The 19,662-nt window shown below is 51.3% G+C and overlaps 1 protein-coding gene across 1 annotated transcript; it reads left to right on the forward strand.

Moving 5' to 3' along the window:
* Positions 1-1,448: 1,448 nt before the first annotated feature.
* LOC114485431 (nitric oxide synthase, brain-like) lies at positions 1,449-18,891 on the forward strand (the record flags this gene model as incomplete). Its single annotated transcript, XM_028486826.2, has 9 exons — positions 1,449-1,776; positions 3,035-3,204; positions 5,716-5,926; positions 6,800-6,887; positions 8,307-8,428; positions 9,746-9,894; positions 11,320-11,514; positions 13,285-13,403; positions 14,391-18,891. Coding segments are annotated over 9 exons (1,398 nt in total), but the record flags the coding sequence as incomplete, so codon positions are not given.
* Positions 18,892-19,662: the final 771 nt, after the last annotated feature.

A 19,662-nucleotide genomic window follows, 5' to 3' on the forward strand; every position in this document is an offset into this window, starting at 1 on the left:
GTGATGATTGATGTCTTGCTCTCCAGGAACCAAAAGATTGGTATGAGCTCAGAGCAGAATCAGTCGCGCAAGCGCATTTAATGGGTAAGATCAGTGCCCCAGAGAGAACAAAATCTGCCCAGGGAAGGAGAGTGGCACCCTACACCCCACCAACATCATTCACAATTTCAGTTACCAAGTTCCCCCCATACTAAGGACAGGGGTGCCATGCAAAATATGCCAGCACGACTATTTTTAATAATGGCGGCTATTTGCAGCACAAAAGAGCCCTTGGCTGTGCCAAAAACTCCTTTAAATAGCGAGTCCCATTGGTCTATTCAAGTGCTGATTTACATACCGCGGAGAATGTAGAAACTTCACGTTGAATATCAAGTGTCTCTGTCAACCGGAAACCAGTTGGCAACGAAGAAAAAAGCGGCTCTGAAAATGCGAATGTAACTGGAACACAAAAACGATTTGATTTACCAAAGTGTAGTCATCCATCCCAAAGTTTTCAGGTATAAAAATGTGGTATATCTGTACTAAAACTTTAAAGAGGACCAGAATAATCCTAGTCTGAGAATTCATTCTTAGCACAGACCTCCTGCACTTGAAATCCAAACATCAAAAGAAAGGGCATGACCTGGCAGGCATCAACGAGTTTCTCTCTGGGTTTTCTCCTTAGTTCCGTAAATTTTATAATATCGTGGGATTTGTGCACAACGAGAACCTGAGTTTAAGGCCAAGTTCTTTTCCCTTTTCCATGACAAGATGAGGACCCTGGTTGCAAAAGCGGGTGGAGCTTGGGATTTCTAGGAGAGATGGAATTTCACAGAATGGGGACATCATTGCCTGTGGCTCCAATGGGCTAGTGGTTCCTGGCAGAACGCTGATTGGTACAGAGAACAGAGCCTATTCCAGTAGCTGGTTAATCCTGAGCATCTGAGGTTCCTACAAACAACAGATATTTTTTGAACGCCTACTCTGTGCCATGCACTGTCCTAGGTGCCAGAATAGAACAGTGGAAAAAACAGACAAATTGCTTGCCCTCTAGAGTTTACATTGTCCTGGGGGCCAGGGGGCAGGCAGGGAGGACAGACCACAAAGCATGTAAAGGAGTAAACTCTGCTGGAGGTCAGTTGATGGTAAGTGCTACGGAGGAAAGAGAAGCAGGGGCAGGAAGTCAGGAAAGCAAAGAGGTCTGGGAACTGAACCCTGGGGTGCTCCGGTGTCCAGTTAGGGGAGATGAGAAGGAACTGGCAAAGGAGACTGAAGAGGAGCAGCCAGAGAGAAGATCAGGAGAGCCTGGGATGCTCAAGAGAAGGGTATTGAGAAAGAGGAAGTGAGCAGCTGCGTCCAGTGCTGCTCTGGTGACCACGATGAGTGTGCCAGGAGCTGGCGGTCGGATTTGCCACGAGGAGCCCGCGGGTGACCTTGCTGAAAGCCGCGGCGTGGAGTGATGGGGGCAGAAGTCGGATTGGCCTGAGCCCCAAAGAGAATGGAAGGAGGGGAGTTGTAGCCACAAGGACAGACAGAGGAGCAAAGCAGGCGGGCAGCAGCCGGTGGCCCTCATCCCACTGTGTTCCCCTGCCCTTCCCTCCAGCCGATCAACCATCTTCGTGCGTCTCCACACCAACGGGAATCAGGAGCTGCAGTACCAGCCCGGGGACCATCTGGGCGTCTTCCCCGGCAACCACGAGGACCTCGTGAATGCCCTGATCGAGCGGCTGGAGGATGCACCCCCGGTCAACCAGCTGGTGAAGGTGGAGCTGCTAGAGGAGCGAAACACGGCTTTGGGTAACTATGGCCGGGCTGCACCCAAGGGTGCTTCCCTTCTCCAGGGAGTCCCAAAGGCAGTGGGTATCTGGGGAAGAGGAGACTTGTTCTTCTCAATCACCATTTCAGGTAGGAGAGTGGGTCTCTGTCACCCCCAGCTTATGAGACTGAAGACTCCTCCTTTCTCACGGTTGAATAACCTTGGCCCAACTGGCTAAGCAAATAAATGTCCATGAAGCCAGGACATTGATGGTTCATCTTTGAGCCAAAGGGGCTTCTACCTTCCTTCATCAGCTAGACACTGATCTTAGCAGAGGCTACTCGTCTAACTTCCTTCATCACCCCTGCCTCACTGCCACCAAATAGCAGCTGGAGTCCTCCCATGCCTCCTCTCAGAATCCAAAGGCACCCTATGAAGCTCAGTGGTCCATTGTGATTGAACCATATTTCTGATCAAATTAGATCAAGTCCCAACCTGTTTCAGGGACCATCCTTGACATTCCTATTAAATAACTTTCCAAGGTAAATGGGTCTCCGTGCTTCATCTCAGTAGCCACAGGTGAGCTCAGAACTCAGGTACAAGGAACTGCAGTGACCATACATGGTGGCCCAGGCTACAGTGACTCATCCCCTCTACAAAGGAGCTAGGACACAAAGTCAGGGCAGAATGTGAAAACAGTTTGTAGCCAAAGCCCTGTTGAAAATCCCTTAGGAAGGTACCACTTTAGAAAGACACACCTTCTCTTAATAAATCCAACCCAGACAGTTCTTTCTCCATGTTGGAACAGTACTTTTTATCTGGAAGTAGAGGCTTGTGTGTAGGGGCTGTACTGGAGTAAAGTAAATAGAAGCAGTATTGTATAGTAGTTAAAACATGGTCTGGAGCAATACTGTCTGACTTTATGCATTTGTGCTGTGTGACCTTGGGCAAATTCCTTAACCTTTCTGTGCTTCCATTTTTCTCAACTGCAAAATGGAGATAATAATAGCACCCACCACATAGGATTGTGATGAGGATTAAATGAGTTAATAATATCGATTGACTTTGGACAAGCTTCTTGCATACAGGAGGTGATCACAGGGTCCCCAGGACCCTGGGTATAAATGAGGGACATGGGAGGTGGACAGCCAAGGGGTTACTTGGCTCTGAGGCAGTCTGTCTCTCCAGACCCCATTCTCAGTCCCAGAAGCAGGTCTGGCCTCCCTAACTTGGACCTAAGGCCTCGGAGCCCAGACTGTCCTCCCCGTCCCATCTCTCACCTCCTCTGTGCCTCCACAGGGGTTATCAGTAACTGGACCGATGAGCATCGCCTCCCACCCTGCACCATCTTCCAGGCCTTCAAGTACTACCTGGATATCACCACGCCTCCAACGCCACTGCAGCTGCAGCAGTTTGCCTCTCTGGCCACCAGTGAGAAAGAGAAGCAGCGTCTGCTGGTCCTCAGCAAGGTGGGTCCCTGGCCACATACAACCTTACCTCCTCCTCGTTGGAGAATTGTATAGTTATTGCAACAGTTGTCCAGCAGATGGCAGTCTTGAGCGAGGGCTGCCTTAGTCTAGTTTGCAGGTCACCATGCTGGCTGGTCCCTTATGGCTAGTCCTGACCATCTCCCTTCCTTCTAACTAAGGTCTAACAGAACGAGAGAGCGACCCCGTTGAATCTCAGAGTTCTCTGGCTACAATCGACATTGCTGTTCTAACTTTTTCCTCCTGCCTTTGGAACCCTTGAGCCTCCATTAGTTCCATCAGAGCCCATGCTTAGAAGAAAAAGATCTTGAGAGAATCCCCCAGTGCCCTGTTTTAAAAATCAGCTTTTTCAGTGCTGAAGAGCTATAGGTATGACTTCAAGATATAAGAGACCTCTGATGGTAAGGGGAACCAAAAAGCACACCTTCTACCGCCCTTGCTTAGAAACCAAGCTGCTGCAAAAAATCCTAGCTGGGAGGACCACTCAGATTTCTCCCAGTGGGGCTCCTCCCCAGTAAGCAAGCCACCAGAAAATGATGGTTTCGCTTTCTTCTGCTGTGCAGGAGAGGGCATCAAATGGTGGTACAGGAAGTTCTGTTTTGAATTCAGGGAGTGCATCGTACTTAGAAATATGAAAATAAGCACCAGAAAAAAACACTTAGAAGAAGTGTACGTGGTTACCTCTAGGGAGTTGGAGAGCATTATCTTTAATCGTAAGTTTTGCAGAATTATTTAACTTTTTAAACTCTGTACACGCATAACTTTGATTTAAAATTTTAAGTAACGGAAGGGGGATAATCTGAAGAGGGAACAGAGCTTGCATTCTTTGCACAGGATTATTTAAAGTAAAATCTGATGTAACTGTATGTATGAATCCGCTTCTTCCAAAAAGCGCAAACTCCATTAAAAGAGCGAGGATTTTTTTTTATTAGGGGAAACACCTGTGTGAGAGAAAATGGAAACAGAGTCAGATAAGACTAAGAGAACCATCAGACCTCAAAACAAGCCTGACCCCAAGTGAAGGAGAGGGCAGAAAGTTTGAATGGAAGCATATAGGATCAGATCCATGTTAGTTTTCAGGGGGATGTCAGTTTCGGTGAGCAGCTGCTGGGGCTTTTGGCCAATGGAGCCCCAGCAGCTCGAAGTCAATGAGGCTGGGGGTCTGAAAAGCACGTTCTCCAGAATGCCATACCCTATCAGTAGAGCAAGGATGGTCTTTAGGAACATGGGGAAAAGCTTGGTTATACAATGCACTGGTAATAGGCTTTACCCCTCCTTAAAATCTGAGCCTCCTATAAGCTAAGGGCAGCTTCTAAGATGTAGGAAAAATAACTCCAGAGCCCCAGAGAGTTCCTGTGTTCCCTAGTAACACCTGGGCTTTGCTGTCAAAATGCCCCTGAACATGGTCCTCCACACCCCAACCTGTTCCTTCGGGGCTGTCTTTTACCATCTTGAATGTGACCCGTACGCTCCGAGGATACACCTCCAGCCTTGCAGACCCACAAATCACATGCCTGCAAGTCATGACTCCCTTCACAGTGCATTTCTCTTGACCTTCGCAAATGGCAGGGGAGTGTAATACTAGGAGCACAGATTCTGGGGCCAGACTGCCTAGAACAGGGGTCGGCAAACTTTTTCTGTAAAAGGCCAGGTAGTAAATATTTTAGACTCATGCTCTATGTGTCTCTGTTGCAACCATTCAACTCTGCCATTGTAGCACAACAGCATAGACAATCCATAAATGAGTGGGCGTGGCTGGGTTCCAATCAAACTTTATTTGTGGACACCAAAATTTGAATTTCATGTCATAGTCTAGGGTCATGAAATAGTATTGTTCTCTTGATTCCCCCCCTTCGTACCCCCAACCATTTAAACATGTAAAAACAACTCTTAGCTCATAGGCCATACGAGCAGGTGGTGAGCCAGATCTGGTTTTCGGGCTGAAGTCTGCCACCACCTCGTAGCCATGGGACCTCTATATCCCTCAGTTTCCCCATCAATAAAATAGGGATGACAATCAGACTTATCGCATAAGGTCCTTGCAGAAATGAAAACCTGGGGGCTTCCCTGGTGGCGCAGTGGTTGAGAGTCCGCCTGCCGATGCAGGGGACGCGGGTTCGTGCCCCGGTCCGGGAAGATCCCACGTGCCGCGGAGCGGCTGGGCCCGTGAGCCGTGGCCGCTGAGCCTGCGCGTCCGGGGCCTGTGCTCCAAGATCCCACGTGCCGCGGAGCGGCTGGGCCCGTGAGCCGTGGCCGCTGAGCCTGCGCGTCCGGAGCCTGTGCTCCGCAACGGGAGGGGCCACGACAGCAGTGAGAGGCCCGCGTACAAAAAAAAAAAAAAAAAAGAAAACCTGGCCCAGAGTAGTTCCTAGGAGAGAGTTAACTATTGTTATTTGTAAATGTGTCTTCCTCCCTGGACCTCCTCAAGCGTTCCTTGGAAGTTTGCTCCAGGGTCTGGCTGCGAGTCCTTTTCTGCCCCCCTCCTTGGTGCAGGGTTTGCAGGAGTACGAGGAATGGAAATGGGGCAGGAACCCGAACATCGTGGAGGTGCTGGAGGAGTTCCCATCCATCCAGATGCCCGCCACCCTGCTCCTGACCCAGCTGTCGCTGCTGCAACCTCGCTACTATTCCATCAGCTCCTCCCCGGACATGTACCCCCACGAGGTGCACCTCACCGTGGCCGTCGTCTCCTACCGCACCCGAGGTGTGCAGAGGCGCTGGGAGAGCCCCCGGGTCTGCGTTTCCCCGCCTCCAGGGGCCTCTGCACATCTGCCTAAACTTCTGCCACGTCCCAAATCCTGGGGAGGTGACCCACCGCCCAAGACCAGGAAACTGGGAAAGGAAGTAGAGCAGCAAACCGTCCCCTTAGGCAGAGCCAGCTCTGTGCAGAATTAGGAAGGAAATGAGATGTGCGTTTGGAGGCCTCTCCAAAAGCCTGAGACCTCCTTTTACTCCCTTCCTCCCCTCATACCCCCAAGGCAGCAGCTAGAACAAGCCACCACCACCCCTTCCCTCCGATGGGGGAGCTCTCTGCTGCCTGATGTCCAGCTGGTTGTAGGTCAGCCGGATAACCTGACCTCTGCACCCGTGTTTTCCTCCTTGGTTATAGCAATTAAAATGCATGGTGCCTGGGAAGTCCCAGGCGGTCCAGTGGCTAGGACCTGGTGCTCTTACTGCTGGGGCCCGGGTTCAGGACCTGATTGGGGAACTAAGATCCTGCAAGCTGCGCAGTGTGGCCAACAGAAGCCCAAACAAACAAACAAAAAAACGCACGGTGCCTGAGAGAGCTCTGAGGCTGGGGTCCTGACAGGCCACTGAGAGCACCTCGATCAAGGCCCTTTCAGTGGGCACGAGTGGAATACAAGCCACCCCTAACCACAAGTTTCACAGGCACGAGCCCACCCCAGCTTTACCATTTCCTCTTCCCCGTCAGAGGAAGGGATCTAGACAGGGAACGCCAAGGCAGAAACTTGGCGTCGGGGCTGTGAGCCTTCTGCACTGGAGGATGGGGGGAAGCCGGGGTCGGGGGAGCTTGAGGGACAGTAAATGAGCCAGATCACCTCGGTTATCCTGTTAGATGGAGAAGGACCGATTCACCACGGTGTGTGCTCCTCCTGGCTCAACCGGATCCAGGCTGACGAACTGGTGCCCTGTTTCGTGAGAGGGTGAGTGGCAAATGAAAAGAAGCAGCCATCCCAGATCTGCATCCTCATGTCCTGAGATGGGGTGGGTGGACCAGCCTGAAGGGTTCTAGAGAGATGGCTGAGTCCGATGGGATTGAGAGCAATGTTCAGCATCGCTCCAAGCTGTTAAGGAAACAGGATCATGGAGGCAGAGCAACATAGCAGAAGCTAAAAGCAAGTCCTCTAGTCAAGTTCAGGTCAGTGCATCAGATATTTATCAAGTGCATGTCCTGTGCTAGATGGGGCTACAGTAGACAGCCAGGTAAAATGCAGTTTTAGCCTTCTTGGAATTTGCAGACTAGTGAAACTTCTCTCCACAGTCTGCCGGCCACCCCGTGTGTTCCCAGTTTCTTAGAGACCAGGAAGATTTAATTCCCCTCCCCGTCAACCATCTTCCCCTCCAAACTCAGTTTTCAAGGATATTTCTGCCCGTAGCTAACCATAGTGTATTGCGCTCTTTAAAGTGTGTTAAGAGGATAGGTTTCACGTTAAACACATTTTTGATCGGAGACGTATTACGGCCAGAGGTGTTAGTTTGTGTAAAAATCCCCTGGTCAATAGGTGTTAAGTGTTCCTACCTCAATCAGTCGATCAAATAAAATAATATAGCTTTAAAAACATAAAAATTTAAAAAACGAGGGATATGTCTGGGCTTAGGCCCACTGTAGTTACCTGCTTTATCAACTGATAACTTCCCTACCTAAACGGTGGGCTTGGCCAGCCATTTTTCTCAGCTGTTAAGGGTAGAACGGTCATGATACGGTCCACATACCATCAGCATCAGAATCCCGTGGGGTGCTTCAAAAATGCCGAGTCCTGAGCCTAGACTTGCTGCGTTGCCCAGGAATCTACACCCTCTTCGAACATCCCCCCATGATTCTTTTGTACGTTGAAGTTTGCAACTCCCTGATTTGGGAAGATCTCATGGATGGTTAATTCAGTGGTTCTCGACCTGGGGTGATTTTGCCCCCCGGGGGCCCTTGGCAATGCCTGGGGATATTTTTGGTTGTCACAGCTGGAGGGTGCTCCTGGCGTCTAATAGATAGAGGCCTGGGTACTAGTCAGCATCCTGCAATGCACAGGACAGCCCTCATCACCGAGAGGTATGCTGCCCCCACTGTCAGGAGTGCTGAGGCAGGGAAACCCTGGGTTAAACCAACCCCACAACCTTTGTGGCTTAGCTCAGCAATGGGGATAGTTGGGAAATGGAGTGATAGCCAGACCCTGAGGACCCCAATTAATGGGTCCTCCCACCCTGATAAGGTCCGCCTGACCCCAGCTGAAGAGCTTTAAGCCCCATTGTATTTCTACCCAAGACGGCCATCTGGTTTACCTAAGACCCAACAGTTCTTGATCAGATTTGAGCTCAGCAAGGCTTCTGACTCTCTCTTCCTTGTCCAGAGCGCCCAGCTTCCACCTGCCCCGAAATCCCCAAGTGCCCTGTATCCTGGTTGGCCCGGGCACGGGCATTGCCCCTTTCCGAAGCTTCTGGCAGCAACGGCAATTTGATATCCAACACAAAGGTGAGTCATGGTCTGGCAGGCACATGGTTTCTACCCCCCGGACCTGGGGAGGCCCGCCTGTGTCCCAGCATCCCGGAGGCATGGTGATGTTTTCTCTGCTTTGTGTCACTACCTGGAGACGGCGGGGGAGTAGAGTAGTGACCAGACCCATGGGTGAAGCTTACGGTGTAATTCAAAGGACCTGTCCAAACAAACCGTCCACACAGCTTGTTCCAAGGCCCGAAATTCCATCCCCAGAAGACATTTCTTGGACTGTTAGGATAAGACCCCCATCTTAAAATGTAAGCAGCCCTAGAAGGGGTAAGCGTTAAGCCTTATCCAATGGCTGTGTGTTCACGGGATGGTCCCAAAGACTGTCATTCAGGAGCAGGGTTTGTTGTGTGAGAAACACAACAGATCAGCTTTGGGAGGAGAGAGAGAAAGAAACCCACATTTCTGACATGCATTTAACCGGGATTTACTGAGCGTCTCACGAGTGCCAAACACCTTCCTAGGCACTAGAGGCGCAGCAATGAACAAGACAGAGAAACAACTTAAAAAAAAAAAACAAAAAACTTGCTCCAGTGGAACTGTCATTCTAGTGGAATAGCTAACATTTACAAAGTACAGTTGACCCTTGAACGACATGGGTTTGAACTGCACGGTCCACTTATATGCAAGCTTTCTTCATTAAATACATATGTATAGTACTACACCATCCGAGGCTGGTTGAGAATCCGCGGATGTGGAACCTTGGATACAGAGGAATCTCGGATACAGGGGGGCCAACTATATAGGACTCGAGCATCAGTGGATTTTGGTATCCGGGGCAGGTCCTGGAACTGATGCCCTAGGATACCGAGGGACAACTGTATGCACTATGTACCAGGCACAGGTCTAATGTTTTACATTTACTTCTTACAATAACCCTATGAGGTTAGACGCTATTATTATTTCCATTTTGTACTTGGGGACACGGAGACATAGAAAGTTATGTAAGTTCCTCAGCATCACACAGAGCTGGAATTTGAATCCAGGGAGTCCAGTTTCAGAGTTTGGGGGTTTAGCAGTACCCAGCGGTGGGGGCTTTCCCAGAGGAAAGACTGAGACCCAGAGAAGAGAGGTCTGCTGAAGTCTGGACACACTTCACCTACTTCCCTCAGTGTGTGTGTGCATGTGCGTGTGTGTGTATGCGAGGACATATACCGCCTGCCCCAGGGTCCGTGCACCTCTACCCCTGTAGCACGTGCTAAGGTTCTGAGCACCCCTGGCACCACCAGCCACCCCCGAAATCAGGCGTCAGAGCCGTCGGTGACAGGAGATCTTCCCGGTCCCCAGGAATGAGTCCCTGCCCCATGGTCCTGGTCTTCGGGTGCCGGCAGTCCAAGATCGACCACATCTACAGGGAGGAGACCCTACAGGCCAAGAGCAAGGGGGTCTTCAGAGAACTGTACACAGCCTACTCCCGGGAGCCAGACAAACCAAAGGTAACCCCCAGCCTGTTCATGGTCCCCCCACCCCAGCCCAGCTCACACACACGCTCGTCCACTCATGCAAATCCCGTTCCCAGAAACCCTCACCCTTTCTGCATCCTCCTCCGTGACATTGCTCTGAACTTCAGGAAGCATGGAGCATAAACATTTGACTTAAAATATTGAACAGCCCACATTCTATGATGCCACTTACGTGAAATATCCAGAACAGCCAAATCCATAGAGACAGAAAGCTGATGCATGGTTGCCAGGGGCTATGGGAAGGGGGAACGGGGAGGGTACAGGGTTCCTTCTGGGGGTGATGAAAAGGTTCTGGAAGCAGGTAGAGGGGATGGTTGCACAGCACTGTGAATGTGCTTAGTGCCACTGCATTGTATTATACACTTTAAAACACGCATATATTTTATGTTACGTGTGCTTTATCACAATAAAAAGAATTTTAAAAATTAAACAGGGAATTCCCTGGCGGTCCAGTGGTTAGGACTCCGCACTCCCATTGCCAAGGGCCCAGGTTCAATCCCTGGGCGGGGAACTAAGATCCCCAAGGCATGCAGAGCGGCCAAATAAAAAAAATTAAACAGCCCATAAGAGGCCCTCCAAGTCAGAATGGACACAGGCCGCAGGACTGGAGCATGCCCCTGCTGGATCTTGGGGTTCTCAACTGGACCCGCAGGGGTGTCCAGGAAAGGAGCCAGGATGGCAGGGAGTGGGGCACTCAGAGGGTCTGGGCAGCAGCTACTTGACGTCTGGCATGGAAGTTCATCAGTGTTTCGGTAGCAGGTACAGCTGTTCCAGAACGTACCAGCTGAATGTCGGGCTCGCCGGGGGGAAATTTCCTGGACAAACCAGACAAATTCCCTGGAGGCTGCATCGTACACCCCTTGTGTCCACCTGACATTCTCTTAGCCCCCCTGTTATTCCAGCAATTCCTGCAGCAGCCGGCTTTGCCCAGGTGTAACCTGACAGCCCCTTCCCCGACCCCCATTTCTTGCTGTCTGTCCTGGGGCTTCTCTGGCACCCCGGCATAGGACGCCCGCAGTACCAGCCCCGCACCTAGAAGTGTACGGGAGTTAACACCCCCTGGGTGACCACAGGCCATTGAAGAGAGGAGCGGGTAGACGATGCCCCGCTCTATGCCCGCCCAGGGGATGGCTCTGGGGGGCGTGCTGCATGATTGCAAAGAGGGTTCTCAGCAGAGGTGAGCTCCAGAGTGGGGGGCAGCTCATCACAGCCTCAGATCGGCTTTCCCTCCTCTCCCGCTTCACTCTTCGTAGTCCTCTGCATCACTGCACAAAATATAGACCTGCCCACAAGGCCCTGTGTCTGACTCCGCTCCCGGGGTAGTGGGGCCGGGGAGAGAGCTACACAGGATTGTCCCGCAGCCAGGCTCCTTCTCACTGGTCCTCCTGCTCCCCGCAGAAGTACGTGCAGGACATCCTACAGGAGCAGCTGGCAGAACCCGTGTACCGAGCCCTGAAGGAGCAAGGGGGCCACATTTACGTCTGCGGGGACGTCACCATGGCAGCCGATGTCCTCAAAGCCATCCAGCGCATCATGACCCAGCAGGGGAAGCTCTCGGTGGAGGATGCCGGCGTGTTCATCAGCAGGCTGAGGGTGAGCGATGGGCCAGCTCCTGGGATTCCTTTTCTGGCCTCCAGCTTCCTGTCTCCTCTTCCTCATCCTTCCTGTCTCAATGACTAGGGGACCCAGGATGACATCCCTGCTCCCATTTTCCCATTTATGACTGGGGGTAGAGGATACAGGTGGTCCCAAACCATAGTTGAGAGAGAAGGAAGGATGGTGGGACATGCAGGTACGTGTATTAAACATGGTAGGGAGCTATGATGTGTGAAAATAACAAGTGGGTGGACCACTGGGTAGCTAGATGGAAACCATCCTAACCCAACTTTTCCTGTCCCCAGAAACAAGCTGCAGCACTGCTCTGTGTGGTTGTGCAGGTTGGGCACTGCACAAAAAGGTGTGTCCAAGGGGGGCAAGTGGGGGATGAAAGCCACCCCATGCTTGGCTTCCCAAGCAGTGCACCTTGGGAGGAGGGATGCCTTTTCCTAATTTGCACAAAGGCTAGTAGCAGCCCAGTAAGCAAAGTCCTAACTATGCGGCCAACTGCCCCAAATAGAATAAACTGAGTTCCAGGCCTCCGCAAAGCTCCAGGGGTGATCCCATTCTTCTCCCTGCGTCCCTAAATGAGCGGTAATCAAACATTTTTGCAGAAGAAGCCCTTGCTCTAATTCTGATAATAAACCCTACTAGGTTAAAAACAACAACAACTTTCTGGTAGAAATGCCAGAGCTCCAAGGAGAGCTGCAGAGCCCTCACCACTTTGTCTCTTTGGTACGAGTGTTGGGAGACACTTTCGTAGATTCTGCAAAACTCTGCAGAATAAGATTGAAAACCACCCCAACTTCAAATGAATCCACTCTACAGATGGGCAACTTTCTTCAAAACCTTTGGGACCAAGGATGCCAGAACTTAACTCTGCTGCGTGCCTGTTCCCCAACCACTGCCTCTCCTCAGCAGGGAGGTGCCTTTTGCCCTTGTTTAATGCTCAGCGACACGGCCCTCTGGGATATTCTTAATGCCCACCCCTCAGTCCTGCCTCGGGAGCTCCAGTGGCTCCAGAAACTCCCAGATGCCACAAGCTCATCATCACTCGTGCTGTTTCTTGAGTTGTCTTTTTTGTTTGTCTGTTTCTGGGCAAGGCTGAGCTAAGATGCTCATCATCAGAAAAACTCCTACGTTCAGAGAAGTCTCCACCTCGGCAACCGTGGTATTCCCTGAGTGCTAAGCGGGCACTTTGCCTTCTCTCCCATCTCTGCTGGTCTCTACAGGCTGTGACGTTTACACTAAACCCAGCCATGCCCAGATCCGAACTTGCAGGAACAAGGAGGAGGGAGGAAAGGGGGAAATGGAGAAGTTTCCACTGGACCCCCTCAGCTCTTCTAGCCTCAGAATCCACAAAGCAGCAGCATGTTTCTGGATGGGAACAAAAGGGTTCTTTGCCAACTGGGCTTAGAGGCTCCGTGCCCTAGAGGGCAGAGGGTCTTGCTGAAACAGAGTCTTGGAGACCAGAGGGGTCTCTGGGGGCCCTGGGCTACACCTCGTTTCTTTTTTCTTTCTTTCTTTTTCTGGCCGTGCCGCAGGGCTTGCAGGATCTTAGTCCCCCAACCAGGGATTGAACCCAGGGCTACGGCAGTTAAAGCACCAAGTCCTAACCACTGGACAACCAGGGAATTCCCTACACCTCGTTTCTTAAGGAACCGTCTTCTCTAGGAATATTCCATTCCAGGGTATCAACGTGTCTGCCCTTCTCCGTGCCCTTGGCTGGCATTTGAGGTCTGTTTCCTGGTTGTTTCTGTCCCCTAGGATGACAACCGGTACCATGAGGATATTTTCGGGGTCACCCTGCGCACATATGAAGTGACCAACCGCCTTAGATCTGAATCCATTGCCTTCATTGAGGAGAGCAAAAAGGACACAGATGAGTAAGCTGGCTCCATGCCATGGGCGGGGTGGGCAGAGCCCTGACAGGCAGGGAGGTCTGATTTCATTGACCACGGCTTTCCCACAGCGGGGTCCCCAGACCAGCAGCGTAAGCAGTACCTGGGAATGTGTTCGAAATGCAGATTCCCAGGCCGCCCCAGCCCTGATGAATCTGAAGCTCTGGGGTCAGGGCACCGAACGGTTTGTGTTTTTATGACCCCTGGAGGGGATTCTCAAGTGTGGGGACCCCAGCTTTGGATGTTGTTAACTTCCACCGGGGCGCCCCCAGCTAAGTGATGGCTCTCACCACTGCAAAATGTGTCTTCCTAGTCACTGCTCCTAGCATTTACACCACCTCTCACCCGCAGAGCGCCGCTAGCATTCTCACTGACACAAATTCCAATTGATATTAATTGGACAATTCCACTTGTCCTCTAGAGATTGCTGGAAATGGTCTGAGGTACCGCAAAACTGGGACTGAGTCTCACTATTTTGACCTTACATTAATGCCGTGACATGTCACCCTTGATTGTAATCTCACTCCCCCCATTCTCTGCCACAGAGCACCTCGAAACCACCGCCGTGTGCCCTTTAAATTAGGTGGGAATTCAGCTGCTTCGTTTTCAGTAGCCTGGGGCACACACACTCCATTTCTTAAGCATCCCCATTTTTTTTCCCCTTGTGACAACACGGCGGTCTGGAAAACATACTTTGGTGTCCAGCAGGCTGACATTATTGCCTTGAAGATCACATCTCGTCCTGGTTTGTTGTGTGGGTGAGCAAGCATTCATCCATCTGTTCATTCATTCATTCATCCACTCAAGGTGAGCCCCATCAAGGTGCCAGGTCCTGTCCAAGGCACTGGGGCTGATGAGGAAGTGAAAGAGACAAAGCCCAGAGCTCAGGTGCTTTTCTCTGGGTCTGTGTAAGGAAACGGAGCAGCCTGTGCTCCTCTGGCGCTAACTCCCTCCCCACTTCTCCTCCTACAGGGTTTTCAGCTCCTAACTGGACCCTCTCGCCCAGGTGGATGGCAGGGTGACCACACCACTGCACTCGGCCAAGATGGCTGCAGGTTTTGTAAGCACGGACACTGCTGAACCTTTCCTTCGGGCCCGCACATGGCCCCTGCTCTGCCTCCTGTCCTGTCGCCGTGTCCTGGTCCTCCTCTCCTGGGTTCTCACCTCTCAGTGGTTTCCTGGCCCTCTTGGGTTTTCTCCTTGAGTTCTCCTGCTGCAGTGCAATGCCTTCATAATCCGCAGTGGCTCTTACGAAACTGTTTCCCTCTCTCTCTCTTTCTGACAAGGGCAAATCACCGCTGCATGAAACCACTGGAACGTGGCTGTGGCTCGTGTTAGGGTGTTTTCTGGGGTTTGCCCTGGAGAGGCTGCAGGGACCGGACGGAAGAGCCTTTTGAGCTAGTCCCTCAGCTTGTCCTTTTTTATGATGACGTTCTGGTTGTGTGTGTGTGAGCGTGTGTTGGGCCTGGGTCTCCCTCCGTCCTCTTGGTCGTGCAGGCATGTCGCCTGCAGACCCTCAGTGCCAAGAAATACGCCCCGGCCCATACTGGGGCCTCACACATCCATAATTAAGGGCCTGTGCTAGCATGCCTGAAACACTTGGAAGCATCCTAATTGTCCTGGTTATGTAGGGTCAGGGCATGGAGGTGGGTTGTGATGATCAAGGGGAAACTCTCCAGTGAAAGGGGAAATCACTGAATCAGGTGCATTTAGATGCTGGCCCCAGTTAGCGGAGCCCTTACTGGGAAATTAACCCATCTAATGGGTTGGGCAAACCTGCTCCCCGACCCCACACAGCCCAGGATCAAATCAGGATAGCCTGACTTGGCACTCCCACCCACGAGACCAGAAGTAATGTTGTCCAAGGGAATGAGCTGGAAATAAGAATCTTCCCGTCTTTGCCACCGGCTAACTTTGGACAACATCACTTGTCCTTAGTTTCCACTAACTGTAATGTTATGAAGCCAAAAAGTATGAATGGATCAAACTTTAAAGTTGTGGAGATTGAAAACGGTATCAAGGAAGAATATCACTGTTATTTTTTTTATTCCGCCAAATGGGGCTTGCTGTTTCACCCCTGGGGTTAAAGTGATGGAAGCCGGTGAGAGCAGATCAGGTTGGAGAGGGACTCCGTCATGAGGTATCTCACGGCTTCCTCTACAGGACCCCAGCCAGGGTGGGGAGTACCTGCCCTCATGCTTTTGGTCTTCTAAAAGGGATCCCCCCAATTTTTAACCTGATAAGATAATTTTGACAAATAAATTATCCTCAACTCAGATCAAAAACAGGCAGGAAAGTCTTTGGTAGGAATCAGGGCAGGTACAGTTTCTCCCAGGCAGACCTGAGAGAGTTCATCTTCTCAGAGGAAATGGGGTGGAAGGGTCCCTTTCTACATTTAAGTGCTAAAAATCAATGGTGAGCAGCACCCAGAGAGAGCCAAGAAGTTCCACTGACCCCCCAGGAACTGCCTTCCCAGGGTTGAAAGGCAAGCAGTCATCCAGTTCTGATCTTCCGTCTTGTTTCGTTTTGTCTTGTCCGATGGAAAGACAGCTTTTTCTTTCGGTACAGCACACGGGCATTTCTTTCTCGATGCTCAGTTTGGAGGCCTGCCAAAGGGAGAGAGCCCTGGCTCTTTCTGGAAGGGCCTTAGATAGGGGGTGCCAAAGAGGTGTCCCCAGGAGGGGACAACCTTAGAGACTCTTTTTTTTTTTTTTAACATCTTTATTGGAGTATAATTGCTTTACAATGGTGTGTTAGTTTCTGCTTTACAACAAAGTGGATCAGTTCTACATATACATATGTTCCCATATTAAAGACAAAGGGCAAACTCTATGTCGCCTTTTTCCACCCTTCCCGGCAGCCCCTGCTGGTATCGCATCCCCGGCACTCGGAGTTTGCCTTCGTGCCAGTTATGATTTCCCTGCCTGCCTTTAATCCTGTTTCCCCCTGCTCAGGCTTCCATGGCACAGAGACCAAGCCCTTGGCATGCTTGGCCGACCCTCTCTGACCAGGAGGGAAGCCCATTCTAAACCCTTTATTTCCTGCAAACGTGATTCTGGCCAGTAGCTCTCCTCCCGGAGGCTTCCTTCCCAACCCTTTGAGCCTTTTGGAGACACCTCCTAAGATGTCACTAGCTCCCCAGGGACTGAACCACTGTGTCCAACCTCCATCATAGAGGAATTAATCAGTGCTTCCTTTTCCAAATCAAGCTTTATGCATGAATGCTTTTGCATCGCCAAATAAATACTTACGAGCACTTACTCCATGCCAGGCACTCTCTTCGTATAGCCCTGCCCTTCTAGTAGCAGGCAGACAGAGAAAAATATCATCTTGCTTTATCAGGGAGTCTAAAGAAATGATTATATCACCAGGATTCATCTTGCTTCCCGAGAACGATTGTTTTGTGTTTTTTTAAGTAAACACCTTTCAACCCTCAACACAAGCTGCTTCATAACTCCTGGCTGGAGGACAGGAGATTGGTCTGATGTGTTTCTCTCATTTGCCAGAATCTCTGATACCAAGAGCCTCGCTGTAATGAACCTATCCAGAGGCAGAGGGGAGTGGAGCCCTGATTTCAGGCTCAGCTCTGATCCAGGGTGGCTAAATGCTGCTCTCTTGTGGTGGTTTGTAGTTCAGTCCCAGTAGCCTGCCAATTTTGGGGTAACAGTAGGTGAACAGAAATAGGGTTGCCTGGGCATTTGGGGGTCGCCTTAGTTGCAGGCCTCTTATTTCTCTTGCGCTCTCTTGACTTGGTCAGCCGTAGCTCCACCTCCACTTGACAAAAGTGAGTTTGGCCAGGAGGGATGAGACAGTCCCTGCCACAGGAAAGCTGGGACAGTCATGTTCTCCTGTTGTCGCTGTGAACTCTGTTCCTGCACCTTGTGTTGCGAAAGAAGCAGAAATCGTTAAACCCCCTGAGAGGATACAGGTTTTGGTTTCTATGGAGTAAGACAGCCAGGTATCTTTGCTTCGGGGGAATGCTTCAGACCCACCAAAATGGAGTTTTAGAAGCAGACCCGAGTCCAAATGCTAACTCTGCCCCTGTTTCTGTAGACAGCTGTGAGCTGGTGACCTAACCTTTCTGAGCCTACATATCTACCTGTATCACAAGGTGGATTAAATGAGATAATGCCCATAAAATGTCCAGTTACAGTACCTGGCCCATTATAAACTATCAAATTGTGTTTCACTTAACCTATATCATTTCTTGCCTCTCCAGTGTGCAGAAGGCACCGTGGAGTGTACCGTGCAAAACACATTTCCTCTCTTACAGAAGGTTAGGATCTGGGATGCAGAGACACAATTCTTAGAATCTACATGCAGGTCTGGGGTTTGAGCAATCGGTGGAATTCCACCAGCAGGTTTGGGGAAGGGAGATTGCCAGGCTGTAGGAAGAGAGAGGAGAAAGACACGGACAGGGAGCATACGGGGTAAATTGGGGCTGGCTTCAGACATGGCCCAGCTTTGGAAGGCTGCGGAAGGTAGGGGTACACTGCGGAGCTAGGCAGGGAACAGACAGAATTTTGTCAAGGGATTTTGGCTTTATTTGGTAGGCAACACAGGGTCCTTAGGAGTGCTTTTAAAAGGGGAAAAGAAGGTGATCCGGGTTATGCTTGGAAAAGAATGTTCTGGCTACAGCACAGAGCCTGGATGGCTGGCCTGTTGAACTATTGGTTGGTTATTGCAGAAACCCAAGGCTTGAATGAGGGACAGGGCAGATGCAGTGATAAAGACATTCCGGTGGTTGATTCCGACCTGTGGTGCAGGATGAGAACAAAGGGAGAGTCAAGAGCGGTGCCTCTAGGCTGAGAAATGGGTCTCAGGAGAAAAAACAGACTCCAAGTAAAGCTGAGTTTTCAGAACTGACATGATAGCCAGCTTCTTCCCGAGTCAACAGGGTGGATCCTTCCGAGGTCCAGCCACGCCTAGATGGGCAGAAAGAGAACTGACCCCAGGCCAATAGACATCGGCCTTAGAACTCGGGCTTTCCTTGCCAAACCGTGCCCCCACCCCGTCTCCACCCTGTTTTCCATGTTGTCGTGTCATCGTTGTGATCCTAAGACCCACTCCGGGCTCAGCAGTGGTTACCTGGGGGGCGCAGGGTGCGGGGAGGGGGTCGCCCTGCGTTGCTGCGCCAGTGGTGGTGGGTTTCCGTTCCTTCCGGGGCTGGGGAGCCAGGGAGGTGGGCCAAGCCGGTGTCACCTGTCACTGAACGCGCTGCCAGAATCTCGGACCTCCCCCTACCTCTGAGCTCTCAATGCTGCTAATCTCCGCCAAGTGTCCCGTGTGCTCCAGCACCTTCTCGAAGGACTGACGCCCGCCCCATGCTCTCTGCGAGGTTGTCCAGGCTGTGCTCGCCGCATGCTCTTCTTCTGTATAATTCTCATCTTCTAATTTGATGGAATTCAACAAAAGTCTATTTATGCCTGTTTGCATCATGGTCAAAATATTAAAAAGTGGACTCGACTCGACTAACCGCGGTCTTTTGTTTGATTTGCTTGGAATTTCTCATGTCTTTGCCCACCGCAGCGGGCCGGGTACCAGGAAGCCCAGTCTGAGACAGAGGCAGCAGGAGGCTGAAGGGGGGGGTGGGGGGCGCTCTTGGGAAAGGCGGGAGGGGAAGCCTGAGCTGCAATGTTGGCTCAACAGAAACTTCAGCCAACACTGCAGGGAATTCTGAAAATGGCCTTCCAGAGCTGTCCCGATTTGGGACAAGAAGCCCTCGCTCTCTGCAGCAGGAGCCAAGCCCCAAGGGCATCAGGGCATTCCCAGCATCCAGAGGAAGAGCTGTTGACTCCTGACATGGATCTGGAGGGCACTTCTTAGCAGCCTGTCCACCCTCCTCCCTGACACCTCTGCCCCCATCACAGCTGCATCCCTAGAAAGGACCCCCAAAGAGACGGGACCACCTTCTCCCTCAGCACTTCTTCCCTGTACGACAACCCTGAGACCCTGAACCTAGTTCCTGACTGGCTACAGAGCCAGTTCCAAAAGGCAGAGACCTCAAAAGCCCTAAAAGGACAGATGAAGAGGAGCCGACCTCAAATACCCTGACAGAGTGGCTACTATAAAAGGATCAAGTGGGGCGGTGGGCTTTATCATGCCCTTCTGGGCATGGCCATTTAGACGCTGGGGCATTTTTTTTTTTTTTTTTTTTTTTTTTTTTTTGCGGTACGCGGGCCTCTCACTGTTGTGGCCTCTCCCGTTGCGGAGCCCGGGCTCCGGACGCACAGGCTCAGCGGCC

This window comes from Physeter macrocephalus, unplaced genomic scaffold (genome assembly GCF_002837175.3).
Source record: "Physeter macrocephalus isolate SW-GA unplaced genomic scaffold, ASM283717v5 random_1336, whole genome shotgun sequence".
Classification (NCBI taxonomy): domain Eukaryota; kingdom Metazoa; phylum Chordata; class Mammalia; order Artiodactyla; family Physeteridae; genus Physeter; species Physeter macrocephalus.